At 36.7% G+C, this 19,506-nt stretch overlaps 1 protein-coding gene across 4 annotated transcripts in view; it reads right to left on the minus strand.

Moving 5' to 3' along the window:
- Positions 1-19,506, minus strand: part of PTPRZ1 (protein tyrosine phosphatase receptor type Z1) — a 161,003-nt gene that overhangs the window by 66,283 nt on the left and 75,214 nt on the right. For all 4 annotated transcript variants that reach the window (XM_033420395.2, XM_004265510.3, XM_004265512.3 and 1 more), the window contains exons 3-6: positions 7,084-7,263; positions 4,781-4,932; positions 1,410-1,505; positions 867-933 (exon numbers count right to left, since the gene is read on the minus strand). In XM_033420395.2, the coding sequence (XP_033276286.2) occupies positions 867-933; positions 1,410-1,505; positions 4,781-4,932; positions 7,084-7,263 (495 nt within the window). The remainder of the gene's footprint in view (positions 1-866; positions 934-1,409; positions 1,506-4,780; positions 4,933-7,083; positions 7,264-19,506) is intronic.

The following is a 19,506-nucleotide window of genomic DNA, read 5'->3' on the forward strand; positions in this document are numbered from 1 at the left end:
ACCTTTCAAAAAAAAAAGAAAGAAAGCTGCACTGCAGGAGCTCACATATGCCTGACTTCTGAAGAGTTTGGTCAATTCAAGTTCTCACATATAATTGACAAAGATGAATCAACCCTAGGCCAGATTTCTGCTTTCAGGAAAAGGATCTATGTGAGTTGTGTTTCTGATTTCACATTTTGCAGCTTCCCGGAGAGGAATACTCCTCCTTTATTGATAACTCAGGACGACATTAATACTCTGCTTAATAAAAATAAAACAACAATAACAACAGGTTTGCTGTCTCTTGCCAATGTTGTCAAAAGCATTTGCTGTGACCAATTACAAGATCCGTGAGATAGCAGGCAGAACAGTATAAAAGTATAGTGAACCTTGTTCTATGTAGGCATTCACCTTCCAAAAATCTTATCTCATCATATTGGTAAAGCAAAGGACTTATCAAGGAAACCACCAGGGAATACATTTGAACTTGAGTAACAATTCCCTTTTCACTTTAAAATATAATTTTTATAAAATTAACTGGTTTCAGATTATAGAGTCTTTTACAGATGTACAATGCAGAGACAGAATAAAAATACGTTTAAATGCATAATGGGATTAGATTATTTTCAATAAAAGAATTAGAAAACTTCCAACTTCCTACTTACATTAACGTTTTATGATTTTATGTGACAAAAATTTCTGATGAATTGTTCTTTAGTGAGAAGTGTATAAACCGTCAAGTGTAAGATGTGAGAGATTGCTCCTCTTTACAAATGTCTGCCCTTCTTCCTTGGAACAAGTGATTTTTATAACATTGTAAAAACATTGTAAAAATTCATATGCATTCCAGTAAATCTGGAAGAAAGAGATTTCTCCAAATAGCTTACCGAAACGACTAACACTCTCAACTCCATCAATAATTGCTTTGTAATCCAAATTTTCTTCTATTCCAACCTGTGAAAGAAGAATGATGTTCTAAAAGTTGCATAAAATATTTGACTAATTATTCAATAAAATGTAAAGATTAGTAAATTCTATTTTAAGTATTCAAAAGTAATGTCCTAAATGCACACTTTTTTTTCACAGCAAGTTAAGAATAAACCAAACAAAAACCAGATAATTTTCAAATTTTCCATGAAGAAAAGGACATTTTAAAATGTTACGATTCACAGTTACTGCTGTATCATGCTGATGCTTTGCGAATAAGCAAATCTTGTAGTGTACGAGTGCACAGATTTGCTCCAGCTGGAAGTGACATATCCAATTGACAAATACAAGAGTCCCCTTTTAAACATACCAGCCAAGAGGTTGTTCTCTTTGAAAATAATCACCAGTTATCATTCCACTTATGAGCCCTTCTATTTGTAAAAAAGTGTTTTGATATTCCCCATGATTGAAAAGTTAGTGCTAAATCTCTGTATAATGATTACCTCAAATAAAATGGATAAAGCTCTTAACTTCCCTTTTCCTTTAATGGCTTCCTCAAAACTTGAAAATCGGTCCGCATCAAAGCAGTAGATTTGCATCTATAAATGTAACAAAGATGGCTTTATTACATACAAAGACTTCACAAAAAAGTCAGCAAAAAGACAATAAAATGATTTATCAGTTCATTAAATTCTATTTGAAAAATTCTATAAACTATATAATTCTATATTTTGTGAATTTTCAAAATATTTTATCAATTACATGTATACACAACTATCACTTACCCTTCAATGAAGAAAGAAATAAGAAGTTGGACAGATCTAGAACTGAAATGACCACTTTGTGCTTATCAGGGGACACTGAATAATTTACTAGAGCAATTATCAAATGTAATAAATTATCAAATGTTATTTTCACTATTTTGATGGAATTCTTTCAAATATGGTTTCATTCTTTCCTGAATGGACATGCCTTTCTTGATGGTCTGAGCTACCAGTTTTTGGACATTATTGTATTGTGCTCTACTAACAGTGAAACTCTCAAGAACTCTCTGCTTCTACCTAAAAAATACCAAAGGAGTCATAAATTCCTTATTTTAAGTCTCTCCCCCCTGGTGCGAGGCTATCCCTTGTTCATTTCTACTTCAGTCCACACATCTATCTATAACAGCCTCCACTCTCACTTACAAGCTGGTGCTCCTAGGGTCGTGGGCTTGGAAATTTGATAACTCAGGTAGTTTAGACATATAATTAAGGGAAGAGCAGAAAGCCTCTGAAAAGATTAATGTGCAGTTAGGGCTATGGATCAGAGAAATAGCAGGTGTGAAGCAGAGGAAGGCAGTGGCTCCTGCCTTGGGTGGTCACCAAAACCTTTTCAGAGAGAGGATTTCCAAGTTGACCCCTGAAGCATGAGTGGCTTTCAAGTTGACAGAGGAAAAAGCAGAAGAGATGAATGTGTGTTCAGGTCAGAGGGACCGGCTAGGAAAAGGCCTACAGGCAAGAAAGTATGAGAAGTGTGGGAAATGGAAAGTAGTTTGTTAGAAGTTCAGTTGAGCACATGTGAGAGGAGAAGAGAGATATGAGGCTGGAGAAGTAGGCAGGGGCCACACAGGCAGTCCCAGCAGTTTGGGCTGGAGGGCAATAGAAGTCCCTGATGGGAAGGGGGCAGGGCTGGGGAGAAGCGGGGAGAGCAGAAGGGATTAAGACTGGAGAGAAACTAGCTGCAGGGACTTAGATACTCAAGTAAGAGACAAAGGTGGTTTGAACCTTTTTCTGACCTCCCACATCATTTAGGGGCAGAACTGAGGCGCTGATTATAGGATGTGAGAGGCCGGAAAGAAAGAGCAGGTCACGCATACCCCCCAGTTTCCCTGCTTGCACAATTACGTGGAGAGTGTTTTGAAAAACAAACAAGATGGAATTCCCTGGCGGTCCAGTGGTTAGGATTCTGGGCTTTCACTGCTGTGGGCCCAGGTTCAATCCCTGGTCAGGGAAACAAGATCCCGCTAAGCCACGTGGCGCGGCCAAAAAAATAAAATAAATAAATAAAATTAAAACCATGAATGTTTTTAAAAATAAAATAAAAAGGAAACAACAAACAAATGACATCTCTGAGAGACAACTTGAGGGGCTTTTAAATAAGAAAAGTACGTGAGGTTTAGTACACAGATTCTGTATAATTTATTTTGCTGAATCACAGCTTTTGTTATTGTTAGAGTTTTTCTTGATTTTCACCATTGTTCTAAGTAGTATTGTGAGAGAGCTAAACTCTCGGAAGTGAGAATGTTATGTGTTTAATGGGTTGACTTTCGTATTTTTAACAAACCAAATTTGATAAATATGCTTTTCTTTAAGGATATTTAAAAAGTTATAAGTCATAAACTTGAATGTGCTTCTCCACATTAAAATATTTTAATCCTTTATGAAATAACTAATTTATCTTATTTTTATTATCAATAACTATTTTGGATTATAAAAGTAATACAGATTTATTACAGGTAATATTGAAAATATGGCAACTTTAAAGGAGAAAAGAAAAGGCACCTATAATGCCATCACCCAGAGAAAATCACTATTAATGTTTTCTTGGTTTCCTTCAATTATTTTTACAATAGCAATAATTCAATCTTTCATTTAATCCTCATAATAACTTTACAGAGATGTGCTACTACTATTATGTCAATTTCACGGAACAGAAACAGAAGCTTAGGGAAATTAAATAATTTTTACAATGTCATGTCATATAGCTACTAACTAGACGGTGAAGCCAGTATTCAAGCCTCGTCCATTTGACTCAGACTGTACTCTCAGCCACTAATTAGTTTCATGTTTTACAAAATTTGGAATAATAATACTGTGTATATGGGTTCAAGCCCTGGTCGGGGAAGATCCCACATGCCGCGGAGCTACTAAGCCCGTGCGCCACAATTACTGAGCCTGCGCTCTAGAGCCCACAAGCCACAACTACTGAAGCCCTTGCGCCTGGAGCCCGTGCTCCACAATAAGAGAAGCCACCACAATGAGAAGCCCGCACACCGAAATGAAGAGTAGCCCCCGCTCACCGCAACTAGAGAAGGCCCGCGCGCAGCAAGGAAGACCCAACGCAGCCAAAATTAAATACTTAATTAATTAATTAAAAAAAAGACTGTGTATACTATTTTACATTCCACTTTTTAAAAGCACTTATGATGAACTTTTTCTGTGTAAATAAATAGTTGAAAAACATGATTTTTACAAGATCTATAATAATCTATCATAATGTATTTAATCATTTCCTTTTGTTTCAATTTTTATTATTGTAAATAAGTCTTTGCACATAAATTTTTATGTCCTTAATTATTCTTCAGACTAAATTGCTACAAATTGAAATGTGAATATTGAGAATAAAACATTTAAAGTTCTTGATAAAAACAAGTGAACTGCTTCCCAGAAAGTCTACCAATTTATACTTTCTCCAGACATGTATGAAAGTGTTTACATATTTCACTGCACACACACTATTTATTATAATTATATTTATTTTGCGAATTCTAAATCTGAAAATTTTCTCATTTTAATTTGAAGCTTTTTGATTCTCCAGTATGTTGATAAAATTTTCCCCTTCTGTTTCTATTGGGCTATGGAAAGAATTTCATTCATTCACTCATCAGTATTTATTGATCATCTATAATGTGACACTCTGCATTACCAGGATGTGGAAAATCACATATGGATCTTATTGAGCTTAGGCTAGTGAAGAAGGCAGATATTAACTAAGTAAACAAAATATAGCTGTATAAATTATAAAGTTGATTACAAATGAATTAAATTATATGCTAAATAAAATCCCAATGATTTAGAAAATGAAATAGTAACTAGTGGAACCATTGACTTACCTCCAGTGGAAATTTTTGTCCTTCTAAACTATGTTCTGATCCATCAGATGACATATTGCATTTTCCCCAGTGAAAAGTTATCTTGCTTGCTCTGAACACCGTTTCTGAAACTCCTCCACTGAGACGGTAGTCATTTGTGAGATTAATTTCCACTTAAAAAAAACAATAAAATTGCATCTAAGTTTCTGAGAATCAAAATTGCAAATTTAACTAAATTTTCATCTATTAAAGTACATTAATAAAATCATTTATTTGATAAATTTAGAAAAAGTTACCATTTTGGAAGCTGAACTTTGTAACTCTGCATAGTATACTTAATGTATCCTATTGCCACAAATGTAAAATAAACCTAAGACCTTCACTGCTATACAGCACTAAAAGCAGGAGACAGGCAGTCCACTTGCCCTGTCTGTTTGGTGTTCCAAGATTTGTTTGTTTGGTGTCCAAAGCCCTGCTCCCCTAACGCATCAGAGGGTAGTGACGGGATAGTTAAAGGGAGAAGGAACAGAGGAGTGGAAAGAGGAAGTCTTTTCCTGGGGGTACCCCCAACCTTCTCAAGGTCAGCCTGTTGCTACTCTTTAACAGGCTGCTGCTTTTGTCCCATCTCCTTATGCCTCCAAGCATCACTCCAGGCTTCAACAAGCTTCAGAACTTCTGTCCTAGACTGTGGCAAGGAAGGCGGGAGACCCATTCCTATTGAAGGGGTTTAAGCCATCTCAGGTTTGAAGCCTCCGTTGCAACTCTCAGAATCTTAAACTCTCCTATTTCAGTTCTGTAGCAGATACTAACTGACTGTATTTTAGGAGTCATCTGGAGATTAATGATTCTCTGGAGACCCTAATGCAAGATTTCAATGTCTCTCAATCAGATTTAAATAGTCTTTGTTCTATCAAGCAGAAGCCACTGTTGGCATTAGGAACAGAATCCAACACATTGGCCAGTATAAAGTCTGCCAAATAAAACATAATTCTTAACTTTTAGGCTGTGCTTTTTTTTCCAGTGGACACCAGCCAGCTAGAGATATAAACTTTCATGAATAATAGCAATAGCAACAAACACAATAACAATAACGGTCAACATTTATCACTTACGACATGCCATGCATTACACTACTTTACGTGTATTAAATATTTGATCCTCACACAACCCTAGGAAGAAGATACCATTACAATCCCTATTTAACAGATAAGGAAATTGAGTCACAGAGAGGTTAAGTAACTTGCTCAAGGTTCCACACTGTGCTTTAAATGGCCAGTAGTGAACCTAAAAAGTGTGGCTCTAAAGATCAAGTGCTTTACCACATTCCACTAAGAAAAATAAAGCAGAGATTACATGCTTTACTGCTTTGTAACATCCTTTAAAGCTGGTAATTAAAATGTCAAGATTTGGGACAATATACTTTTATGTATTAAATTAATAATATCTTATAACATGTAATAATTTTTCAAATTATTCATTCAGAAAAATACTTACTGAATGCTTATTATTTATCAGGCACTGATGTTGAAAATTCCTACCCTCACGGGACTTAAAATTAAATTACCACATTAAAATAATTATATTAGCAAAATATGGAAAACAGAGAAAAATACCACTAATGATAAAACCACACCAATATAGCTACTATTATAGTGAATATTTTTTCTAATCTTTTTCCTATATTTGTTTTTACATAACTTCCTGATATACATACGATTTCATTTAACCTATAAGATCAGAAAAACAATACTGTTCACTTTTATAAACTATTTTGTCTATCTGTTGTTTACTGGAATTTTTTATGGTATTATATTTTGCATACTAAGAGAAAAAACTTAGAGAGTGCTTCCTAAGGATGGTATATAATTTTAAACTTTCTAATGGAAGGGCTAGTAATTTCTTAAAATTCAATTATAGTAGATTGCTTTTTTCACATCCAAATATTGAACACAGCACAAGGCTGAGCAGACAAGATCAAATAAAATGCCCAAGAAAAAGAAATCCTGATTGACTAAGTGATTAACCAGTGATGGGGTTATTAAATTACAATAGCTATATATTATATTATCTTTAACAGCTCTTCCAGTGGAGGCATCTTTATTGTTATATTACTGGAGAACATGGTATTATGACTTTGGTCATTTAATTTTTTGTACACATTTTCAGAAGGTCTAAACTTCCAATTTCCTATTTGACTTCTTCTACCTATAGTTCCTATCCGGTTCAGAATACATCATTCAAAGGAAACTAAAAGGAAAATAACCTAAACGTACTCTAGGTCTGATAAACATATTAACGTCAGAAACAAAATGCAAATATTTTACCTGTTTTCCCAGTGTTATGAATGAATGTGTTTTCCAAAGATGTTTTATCCCAACCCTGAAATTTAAGTTTCTTAAGATTCACATTTACTTGTGTAAGATCTTCATCAATATTGATAGGAGATTGTTTGGGGCTATTACATGTTGGATATTTCTTTCCCCAATTTTTTTGATTCAATGCTCCTAGGGGGAAAAAAAAGGAAGAAGTTAGTTTTTTAAATTACCATGCAAAAGTTAAATTTTATATTTATAAAGTAGTTAATATGTTACATAAAAGTAGACACAATAGTAGGGAAAATTGGGACATCTTTAAACCAATTCTTAAAATAATTACAGTTGGACCTCTGTATTCACAGGTTTCACTTCTGCAGATTCAACTAATCTCAGAGCAAACACATTTGGTAAAAATAATTCCAGAATGCTCCATAGCACTGGCAACTATTTACATAGCATTTACATTGTATATACAACTATTTACATAGCATTTACATTGTATATACAACTATTTACATAGCATTTACATTGTATTAGGTATTATAAATAATCTAGAGATAATCTGAAGAATACGGGAGGATGTATGCAGGTTATATGCAAATACTACACCATTTTATATAAAGGACTTGAGCATCACAGATTTTGGTATCTGAGGGAATCCTGGAACCAATTCTTCTCCAATACTGAGAAACAACTGTATGCCTAGATTTAGATTCTGGGTTTTAATATGATACCCTATGAGAAGATGCTTATAGAACAAGTGCAGGGTTCAACAATGGCCTTGTTTAGCCATCACGCTCTTCCAAATCAACAGAAAACCTACTTGTCCTATCAGATAGTTAGTCCTAGCTCAGGGTTCCAGATTGAAGCATGTCCAGATGAGAGGAGTTAAGTTCTGACTTCCTTAGTACTCTCCACGGGGATGGGGTGGGGGGAGGCCCCTTAAGACTTTCTCTTATCCCTGCGTTGAACGATTTGGTTTAATTTCCATCTGCTCAGGGCTTATTTATAAAAATGTAATCACAGGCTCTCCTTGAAATATCTCCTTCCTTCCCCTCTCCCCCTTTTTTTTCCTGGTTATAAAGCCTAACAGATTTTATGGTTTAACAATAGAAAGAATAAAACAGGGCTTTCTCTAAAGATTTTTGCTTACAGTGAAGTGAATTTTCATCTGTTCCACAGAATGAATAGTCCTCTAAACCCAAATTGCCCTATGTTGCCTTTATTTCACCACCACCTGAAACCACAAACCATCTCTCATAACCTATTTCACTGGACATTAACTTAGCTAAGCACCCAAGCAGTGCTAACAATGGGTATGTTTTATTTAATGTTCATCTATTAAAATATATGCAATGTTGTGAGTCCAAGTCTCAACCTCTTCTCTGACTAAACTCTAGCATTTCTGCCACCATTCCAAGAAAGAGCAGGTAGCCGCACCGTTTTCAGCTTCTATCCTTTCAAATGCTTTTCTTTCAGAACATGAGTATGGGTAAGGCCAAGATTTCACATGGTTGATGTTCAGAGAAATTATAAGAAAACATACACTCCGTACAACTCTAGCCTATGCCATCTTCTTTTTGTGATAAGGGAATCAGTGAGGATCGACTTACATGCAAGCTCTCATAATGCGATAAAGCTAATTTTGCATAATTTAACCCAGGAAAGAAATAATAGTCACACCATGAAACTGCCTATATAGCCAGGGAAATTTTGGTCATTCATCTCCTAGTGAGGCATACACCAGAATCAATAATAGGTGCTGAAAACTTATTTTATTTTAAAATCTAGCTCTCTGTTTAGAGAGCACTTGAATACAATATGCTTTAAATATGCAGAGTGATGCACATTTTGGCTTCTGGCAACAGCTTTAACAATTTGAGTAATAATACGTTAATTTCACTGTAAAGAACACTGGCATGGGGACAAGAAAACACTGCTTGTTTTACTAGTGTCAATGCAAGAGAAGCAGAGAAAGAAATTGCAGTACGAATCAATAAACCACTTTTTATTGCTTACATTTTTTCAAACAGTACAATAAATTCTGAGCACACTTAGGAAGTCTCATAGTTGTGGTGCATAGAAACACAAAGTTTTAAGTCTCTAGAGCACTGAATATGAGTTATAACCTGTTTTGTCCACAGCATTTAGTGCTCATCTCTACTTGGATTCTAACTTAGCATACCCACAACTGAACACCGGATTTCTGCCCTACAAGTGCCTCCTATAATCACTGCCATCCCCTAAACACAGAAGTCATCCTGGTGCCTCTGTTTCCTCCTCAGCAAGCCCTTTTGCGTCTACCTTCAAAATATATCCTTAATCAGATCATTTCTCATCTCAACTGTTAGCACCCTTAGCCCAAGCCACCGTCATCGCTGGCCTGTTAGTGTTGTTGTTTCACATGCAGCAACACCATCACCTAGGAGATTGTCAGGAGAGTCAGACCTCCACTGTAGCCTTACCAAGTTGGAATCTACAATTTAACCCAATCCCCAGGAGATTCACACACATGTTAAATTTTGAGAAGCAATGGCTTAGACATCTCCAGCACCTTCTAATTAGTCTCCAGCTTCTTCTCTTGCCCCTTTCACAATTTTGGTCCCCACCTACCTGGTAGGCAGGATTCTGAGATGACCCCCCACACTCTAGTGTCTAGAAAAAAAGCCTGGCACATAGTAGGTATTCAATAAACATTTGTTGAATGACTGAAACGGACAAAAAATGATGATGTCTTTCATTTTATGAGTCTGAGCTCACAGGGGTCTAACATAGGATGAAAACAAGAAAACAAGAAAAAAGAAAGAATGAAAACTGACCGACTGAAGAAATATTTCTAAACTCAACTGCAGATCACATCTGACTGTTTGTTATATGACAATTTTGTTGAGTAGTCCCCACTAAACTTCTGCTGAAGGATATAAAGAAAGATCTCATGCCCAAATTGTATGTTGTCTGACCTTGTACAGCACAATGATCCTGAGTCACTGGATCTCTGAAGTGTATGAGTGTAGACTCAGTTTGAAATACCTACTAGATCGTGATGTCAAGTACGGTATAGGTTCAGGAAGCCTCCTTAATTTCTGTGATTAACAGACAAAATAGAAGAACCAGAACAGGCAAAAGGAAATTTTTTAGTGAAAAGGCTGTAAAACAGAAAAAGTCCAAAAAAATAAGACCTTGATGTTCTTTTTGCAGTGAACTCTGAAAAGAGGATGTCTCAGATCATCGTAAGTAGAGACCCAGGGAAAGTAAATTAATAAAGTGTTAAGATTGCACACAAGGACAAAACATAAATCAAAGAAGCATTAAAAATACTTTAGCTGTTTTTAATAATGAACCATTAGGTTAACCTTACGCTTAAACATTACTTTTAAAATTCCCAAATTAATGTTTTTAATTTTGCAGTTGGAGACCTCAGTCCATGTCATAATAAAAACCAGGATGACATACCCAAGGAAGCAGGTGTACAGAATTCACTAGAACTATATTGTATCACTTGAGTGTTATTAACAAATGTTGTGAAGGAAGAAATTAGGATATGCATTGTAGTTGCAGCAGAAGATTATCAGGGTGATTTACCCATCAGGAGGACTGCAGAGTACTAAATGTCAGCTCTAGAGAATTAAAATAAATTATTCATTCACATATTCATCCATTCTTTCATCCGTTTATTGACTCACCTGAACTAGTACCACTCCAATAAATTTGCTGTGCTCACCTGTGTTGGAGCACTTCACAGACTGTATGCTGTTTGTCACCTCAGCTATCGCATCTGTGTCTCATTGCCAAGCTCTGAGTCTGGCACATAGTAGAAATAAATTAAATGCTTGGAAAATAGGCTCTGAACACCAAGTGAATGTATTCAGTATTTACATCCTGTGCACTCCTGATTCCAAGCAGAACGGAAAGTGATCGTAGGCTCTGTAGGAGATGAGCATGGGCTCAAGTTTCTTTGTTTGCTTGTTTATTCTTGCATCTCAGAAGGTTGGGGGCGTGTTCAAGAAAAAGTAGACAAATGCCTGAAGGATTAGATGGGATGAAAGAAGGTAAACGTGGATATCAAAGCACACAATGCAGGCCTTGAGGGATGGGTAGAATCTTGACAGGCAGAGGGGAACTGAGAGCATGTCTGGTTGAGCGATGAGCCTGAGCAAACTCATGGGGGCAGAAAAGTGCGGAGAGTGAATGCCGAGGACTTCTACAGAGGGAGATGGAAAGGCAGACTGTGATCAGACATACCTGGGGAGGCCAGTGGGAGGCACTGAGGCTTTGGAAGGCTGAGGAGCTTACTGCTGCCTTATGAGAGAGGTTGAGCTGGCAGGAATGCAGGATGAGCAGAGAGAGGGAGGCTGCGTAATTAGCGGACATTTCCCTTGGCATCTTCTATTTGTCTTCATCTGATTTGTACATAATCCCTGTGCAATGGACTGAATGTTTATGTCCCTCCAAAATTCGTATGTTAGAATCCTAATCTCCAATGTGATGCCATTTGGTGGTGGGGCCTTTAGGAGGTGATTAGGTCATAAGGGCTCTGACTAACACAAAGGATTAACGCCTTTATGAAAGAGATGCCAGAGAGATCCCTCGCCCCTTCTGAAATGTGAGGTTACAGTGAAAAAATAAGGGTCTAGGAAGCAGCCCTCACTAGATACAAAATCTGCTGGTGCCTTGATCTTGGACTTCCAGTCTTCAGAACTGTTACAAATAAACTCCCGTGGTTTATAAGCCACCAGTCTATGGTATTTTGTTATAGCAGCCTGAATGGCTAAGGTACCTTGTATTTATTTGAACTACAATATGTCTGTTTCTTATTTGTATCGTAATTCCAGAACCTTTGTTAGAACCTGGCACTTAAGGATTAAATAAACATTTCCTGAATGAATAAATACTTCAATAAAATATCTACAGTTACCTACACTTCAGTATCTTTGTACTACACACCTTCTAAATAGGAACACATTCTAAAAACCATTCTGTGTAGGGAAGTGTTTATTACTCCACCAGTCTCTAACATAAAGATATCAAATGAGGAAAACTAAAGTTTAAAATAAAGAAGGAATGAGTAAAAAAAAAATACCAATGAAGATTTTTAATATTTGAAGAAAAAAGTGAGAAAATGATGAAAATGAAAGTCAAAGAAAAAATCATCCTCTCTGTTTTTTGCATGATTCCTGTTGAGTCTTACCTTCTAGTATCAGAAAAATGGATAAAATAATTATAATACAGTGTAAGGTATTCAGCAGACATCCACTGAAATTTCATTTAAATATGATTTTAAAATCCCAATATTTGTTTCTTTTCAAGGTTATCATAAGTTATTGATATTTAACAAACTTTGAATAACAGTAGACTTAGAACTGATTCTTTAAAGACCAAGATATCGTTAAGAAAAATACATACTGCTTTTAATCTTAATGAATTTCTTGTCTAGTCCAGGTTTTGACATAAGAAAATGTTTGTGTCTCTACACATTTACATATAAAAATATTATTATTATTAAGAGGCAAAAATAAATGTCATACTGGAATGTAGACTGTAGTAATGATTGTGGCATTAACTGCAAGTAATTGCTTTGAATAAACTCCGCTCAAGATTCCATATACCATAAATCAAAGCTTTATAAATGACTCTGGACTTGCTTTATGTGTGCTAACAAATATACCAAAAGCCAAAATTTATAAGTCACTGAAATAGCATAAAGCTATCAGCAGTGAAATGTCTTGGATTCAAATTTCAGTTTATTCAAATACAAAAATGAAACAAACCAGTGTTACTTTCAATAAAAGTATAGCACATAACTTAGTACTCCAGCAAACTGTATATATATACTTAAGTATGCACTTTTCAGATAAGGCAATCAGCTGCTTGAGAAAGGGAGCTTCCTCAAAGATTAGAAAATAAACCCCTGAAGTACTGAGTAACAGTCATTGAGTGATTTTATGTCACACCAGTAAGTATCACCATTTGAAAGCAAAGGAAGAAAGATGTCTGAGGTAACTTTCTATGTTGAGAACAAGAATGACGATGTATTTTTACACACACAAATCAGTGTGTCTGCTTATGGTTTTGGTTTAACAGAGGTTTTAGGAGCTAGAGAGAGCAAAGCAGTTGGTGAATATAGATAATGGTTGCTATTAAAACTGTGCTGAAAGTAGATCAAATGCAAACAATTTCAGCACGAGAAGCTGTTTAGTCAAGACTGCATTTTCCCTTATTATCTGCCCTAATGGGACACTCACATCAGGGCAGCAGAAAATCTTTGCAAGCCTGGCAGATATATCCAATTGACAGAGGGTTACAAATGTCAGGGAAGGTAATTATCAACTGATTCAGGAAAATGCTAGCACAAAACTTCCTTAAGCACTATGATATTGAAGAACATTATTAATTGAAGTTCAGTATAAATAGAGAGAGCGATCAGAAACTTACTTCAAAGTTCCTGTTTAAAATTTTATGACTTGGGGCTTCCCTGGTGGAGCAGTAGTTGGGAGTCCGCCTGCCAGTGCAGGGGACGTGGTTCGAGCCCTGGTCCAGGAAGATCCCACATGCCGCGGAGCAACTAAGCCCGTACGCCACAACCACTGAGCCTGAGCTCTAGAGCCCGTGAGCCACAACTGCTGAAGCCGGCTCGCCTGGAGCCTGTGCTCCACAGCCAGGGGGGCCGCCGCGGTGAGAGGCCCACGCACTGCAGCAGGGAGTAGCCCCCAACTCGCTGCAGCTGGAGAGGGCCTGCGTGCAGCGGAGAAGACCCAATGCAGCCCAAAATAAATAAATTAATTAAATAAATTTAAAAAAAAACTTGTTTAAAAAAAAAGTTTATGACTTTTTCAAGTTGGAAAAATCCGAGGTAAACAAATAAAAACCTTAAGAAAACAATAGCAATAAAAATTACTGCTCTATAATGCAATAAACAACTTAAGTTTTTACAGACCACGGGGAAAACAAAAATAAAAACACAAGGTGAAGATCTAAGGACACCGACATAGTAAAAAACTATTACTCTGAAGATAAGTAATTCCAACCTGATAATAGGCGGTGGGTACAAATGAAATCAATGAGCAGAACAAGTAGACTGGTACTTCTAATGGGTCACAATTCTAATGGGTCACCAGTGCTTTAATCAGAAAATGAAATGAATCCTATAGAGAAGTAAAGAAGAATTGAATCAAGGCAGGGAATTTGGGGGGTACAAACTAACACAACAGAATTCAAGACTAAAAGTAGGATGTCATTTCAAAGGATTTAGGAATGTTCAAATGATTTTTATTTGAAAGTGAGAAAGGGATATAGGCAAAGGATGACTCCCAAGATCCTGACTGGAGTATACCTGGGTGTATCATGGTACCCGTTATGTTGATAGAGAGAATGGATAGAAAGAAAGACTTTGCCTCTGGCTTTGAACCTACAGACTGAGATTTCCATGGAGGCTCATTAGGCAATCAAAAATATGGGTCCAAGAGCCATTAAGAAGTCCAGACTACAGATAGAGACTGGGGAACATTAATGAGGGGGTAATTTAAAACCATGAACGTGGATGAAATATTTCAATTAAAGTCAATAAGGAAGAAGGTCAATGATGAGACACTGAAGGGTATTAACATTTAGGGAGCCTAAGGGGAGGAGGGAGCACCCAAAGAAATTAAGAATAAGTGGCCTGAAAAAGAATTGCAAATTTAGAAGAAAACGGTATCCTGAAAGTCATAGAAGGATGGTTCCAGCAATGAGAGATAATCCCAAAGTAAATACCATACATGTCAGAAAGCTTACAGTGTCATGACTGAAGAATAACTATTGGATTTTGTTATTTCTTAACTCCAAATCTTGTATTTCTAGAATAAAACTATCTCAGTGAATGGTGGACCTGGAATTCAGACTACAGTAGGCAGAAGACAACATTAGTGGTGACAGAGTAGCATTAAAAAAGAGCTTTTTTAAAGCTTGTTATGAAGGAAAGAAGATTGATAGGGTAGCATACAAAGACTGATGCAAGCATGAGGAATGCTTTTTTTAAGACAGAAGTTTAAGCATGTATATATATATTGAGGGGAAAAGTTATTATAAGAAGGAGTTTGAATAATGAGAGGTCCATGATCAAGGTTCCCCCAAGGGGAGAAGATAGATCATGGATGGAGGTTTATTAGCCTATGAGAGGAAAAGAAACGTAACAAAAAAATTAAGGAAATATGGATTTGTAAACATTCAGAGATGGGGGAGTAAGAAATCGGATGGTTCATACCACAGAGCTTCAGGTGTAGAGCACGATCACATCCCATGGAAGGAAAAGAGGTTGGGAGTTGAGTTGACTTTGGTTCAATCCCAGCACCACCATTTACAGGCACCACTTACCTGTGCCTCAGTTACCTTCTCTGTCAGAAAAGCAATAATCTCTCTCTCTTAGACTGTGCAAATTAAATGAGATAATACATGTAAATGGGCTGGCAGATAGTATGAATTTTCTTAACCCTTGTGCCTATTTTCTCAGGAAAACTGGAAGCAGGATGCATTAGCTGTGGGAGAGATTCAAGTAAGAGAGGGAGCTTGAGGAAACCAGTAGAGAATGAAACTGTGGACATTCAAGACTGATGGAAAGCACTGAGGACTCCACTGGTGTGGGCGACCATGAACTTGCAGAGGCACCACTCAAAAGTGTGTCTGTGTGTGCTTCTGTTTTTGCTTTTTGTTTTTGTAAGTTCAGTAGTCCTGATGGACAAGCAGAGAGGGTAAGGAGTTGCAGTCCTACAGTGGAGATCAGTAGGGTGGGTGTGATGGTATTAGAAAAGGTCAGGGAACTGGAGATCTGGCTAAAGAGTATTGAAGATCTCCCCAGTCCCCAGTCTCAGATCTGGTGGGGGGAGACAAAGGTAATTTTTTTAAAAAAGCTATTAAACAGTTATGACCACAGAGTCCTCTGTCATCCTTCATTTTGTTATAAAATGAGAAGAGTGATAGTGGTGAGGCCCAATACTACAGTGTTTCTACTGCTGTAGCTTGGTATCAAATATTTAATCAAAATCAGAAAAATCACCGCTGAAATTTAACAATTCCCAGAAACCATGAAGAGGTCTTGCTGCTCTCTCATCACCCTCTGACAAGCCATCACTTCTAAAAGAAAGAAAAGGTTCAGGCTTTAGGTAACTCTGTGATTAATGTTATGTTCTTTATATTTGCCTGTTTCTCTCCAAATGAGTCCACTGTGTTTAATATTCAGGATTGAGATTGAAGGCCATGCCAACTGATTAATCGCAGAACTTCAGTGTAGCATTTGCTGTTAACTAACTGACCTCAACAAAAGGCAGGCAAACTATCAGTGGGAAGATGAGAGAAATACAGAGCAAGATTTCATTGTCGCCGCAATCTGTCTATTACCAATGAGATAGCAAACACAGAACCAAAAATACCCCCTGGAAATTACTCCTTTGTTTAAGGAATAAAATACTCTTCTTGTAGAATAGCTCTGAAAGTTGCCTAGGAGTCACTGTAAACTCCCCTGTGGTCATCAACTTTTCCTCTGCTCCAATAACTGAAGAGCCAAGCTCTTCCAGCAAGGAAGTAGCAGTGCAACAGAGAACAGTGACAGTGGTGGTGACAGTGACACCACCATCACATCTGCACTCAAAGCTTATAGCCCACATACTTATTATCAATATGAGGCATAACAGAGGCTCTGTTTCCTACCTTTGCTGGGAGGACCAGGGATTCAGAGTTGAAGACTAAGACACAAACATAACTGAGATCTTTCTATTGGTAATAGGACTTCTGATAATTTTCCTACAGTGTTGTTTTTTGTTTCGGTTAAAGAACACGCTGCCTATAAGACCAAAGTTTCTGGTTTAATTCCAAAATAGAACTATCAGTTCCTCCTTTCTTGATACACTTATCACAAAATACTCTAAAATCAGATCACCTAGATGCATTCTACTGGTCACATGCAAGGACTAACAAGGAAGCTGTGAGTATCGGAAATCCATTGCTGCAGCTAAGAATACTAAGTTTTATATTATCTTCAGATCCCATCAAAACTTAATTCCATTAAATACAGCTTTTACCTGTTCATTTATTCATTCCTTCATCAAATATTTATAGAGTGCCTAGTGTGAAACAGAATAAAAGTCTAGTACAAAAGGACCTAGAGACTGTCATTCAGAGTGAAGTAAGTCAGAAAGAGAAAAACAAATACCGTATGCTAACACATATATATGGAATCTAAAAAAAAGAAAAAAAACTGGTCATGAAGAACGATTGTTGTATAGAAATAATTTGGGTTAGAAAATAATACAGGGCCCTCAAAAATACATCATTTCATGTGAGCATCCCTTTATTCAAGTCTGCCAGGAATTCCCACTGAAATAAATGAAAGTAGGATGTTGCAGTGAAAATTTGTTTTGTAACTCTTTAAGATTCTGTTACTTAGCCTCCATTAGAATTTTGTTTGCAAGGCCAAATCCAGACTAAACTAAATAGATCTGTCATGGTAACATTACCATTCTGGGTCCTAAATAAGTGTTTCCTTTTAATACACATATTGAAATTTCCTAATATGACAAACTGGGGCACATGAAATGGAGTTTCATGCTCCACTGAACTGAATTCTCTGCAGCTGCTTAGAAATGTTTGGAGAGTTTTAGTGGATTTTATTAATTTTAGTGGCCCTGTTTCCCCTTACATTTGTGAAATACATATTGCTATACATTTTAGTTATTCCAAAAATGTGAATTCATTGATCTGCCTGCTTCAGAAAGCACTCATGAGAACTAAGAGAAATGATAAGTGCTAATAAATACAATAACAAGAATAGTTGTAGGTGATACTCATCAATTTATTTATTCACTACTAGTCTCTGTAAATATAACAGTTGACAGACCAGATAAGGTATTGCTCCGATTAAGCTTCCATTCTATCAGGGAAAGAAAAACAAATAACTAAACAAGATAATGGCAGAGTGTGAGAAGTATTGTCAAAAGAATAAACAGAGTGATGTGATAGGCAGTAGTTTAGCAGAAGTGGGAGGGCCTTTCCAAGAGGGGGACATTTCAGCTGAGATATGAAGGAAGAGAAGACAGCCAGTGAAGAGGAGGTGGGTCAGCTTTTCAAGCAATGGCACAGTAAGTGCAAAGGCACTGAGAAAAAAAAAAGAGTAGTGTGATTGAGAAAAAGTGAAGTGTGGTAATGAAATGGAGAGAGTACGCAACCCGTTATTTTGTGTTAAACACTGTGTTGATGGTTTTCCCTGTACTAGCTCATTTAATCCTCATGATACTTAATTCTGTGAGGCTCATCCTAATATGAACCATATTTTCAAGTGGTAATAGTGAGGAACAGAGAGGTAAAGAGTCCTACCTATAAAATTAGTCATCCGATAGCGGTGAGGACACGATCTTCACCCAGGAAGTCTGACTCCAGAACCCATGCTTCCAACATTATTCTTATGCTATTTCCCAAAGAAAGCACCATACAAATGTAAATTACTGTTGTTATTATCATGATAAAGTTTTAGTTATCTTTTATAGCTTAGAAAACTCACCTATATTTCCATATTTCATTGCTTAAAGAATGTTGTGCCCTGCTATAGATGCCCGGCTTTACAAAGAATGTAGACAAAGCAGAGACTCTTTGGAAGAAGACCCTCTGGTTGGTAAAGAGTCTTGATATATGTGAAGCAAGTGTGAACCTATCATGAAAAAGGTAAGGCTCAGGAGACTACAGTATCAGTATTCACATATTTAGAGGGACGTCCTGAGGAAAAATAACTAAACATTTCACATGACCCCAAGTAGATATAATTTGGAGAGAAATTACTTTTGGAGAGGAACTTATTTTGAAAGAGGAAATGACTTTCTAACATTGAAAACAATCCAAAATTGGAATAAGCTATGCTGGGAGAGATAAAGAGACTCTAACATCAGAGACATTTAAGCATAAGCAGAAAAATCTATTATTAAGAGTGTTGTATAGAGGACTCAAGCAATGATTGGATAATTGAACCAGGGTGGGTTTTCCCATTCCTAAGATTCTATGATGGATAAGCTATAGTCAGAAGCCAGGAGAGTCAGACTTGGCAGAGCACGGCATAGAACCCCGATGCCAGATATAGGCGAAGAAGCAAAGTAAGATCCCAGACGGCGGGGTTGCAATTAAATACCAAAACCCCACTTTCTTCTCTAGTTTCAAGGGAACTAGTAATCTGGCTTAGGCTAGAAAGCAGGAGTAACCCTGTCTTAGTGAACAGGTACTCAGCTTTCTACATTTCAAAACCAGTCATATCACCCCAGGGAATTGACCATGTAAACATGTCTTTATTAAATTACCTTTAATTCTCATTGCACCGATTTGTTTATCCATATGTCTTCTCCTTCTGGACCCTAGACTCACTGAAGAAAAACTTATATTTGTGTTTTCAGATCTACAAATGTTGCCAAAAAAAAAAAAAAA

This window comes from Orcinus orca, chromosome 9 (assembly GCF_937001465.1).
Source record: "Orcinus orca chromosome 9, mOrcOrc1.1, whole genome shotgun sequence".
Lineage (NCBI taxonomy): Eukaryota > Metazoa > Chordata > Mammalia > Artiodactyla > Delphinidae > Orcinus > Orcinus orca.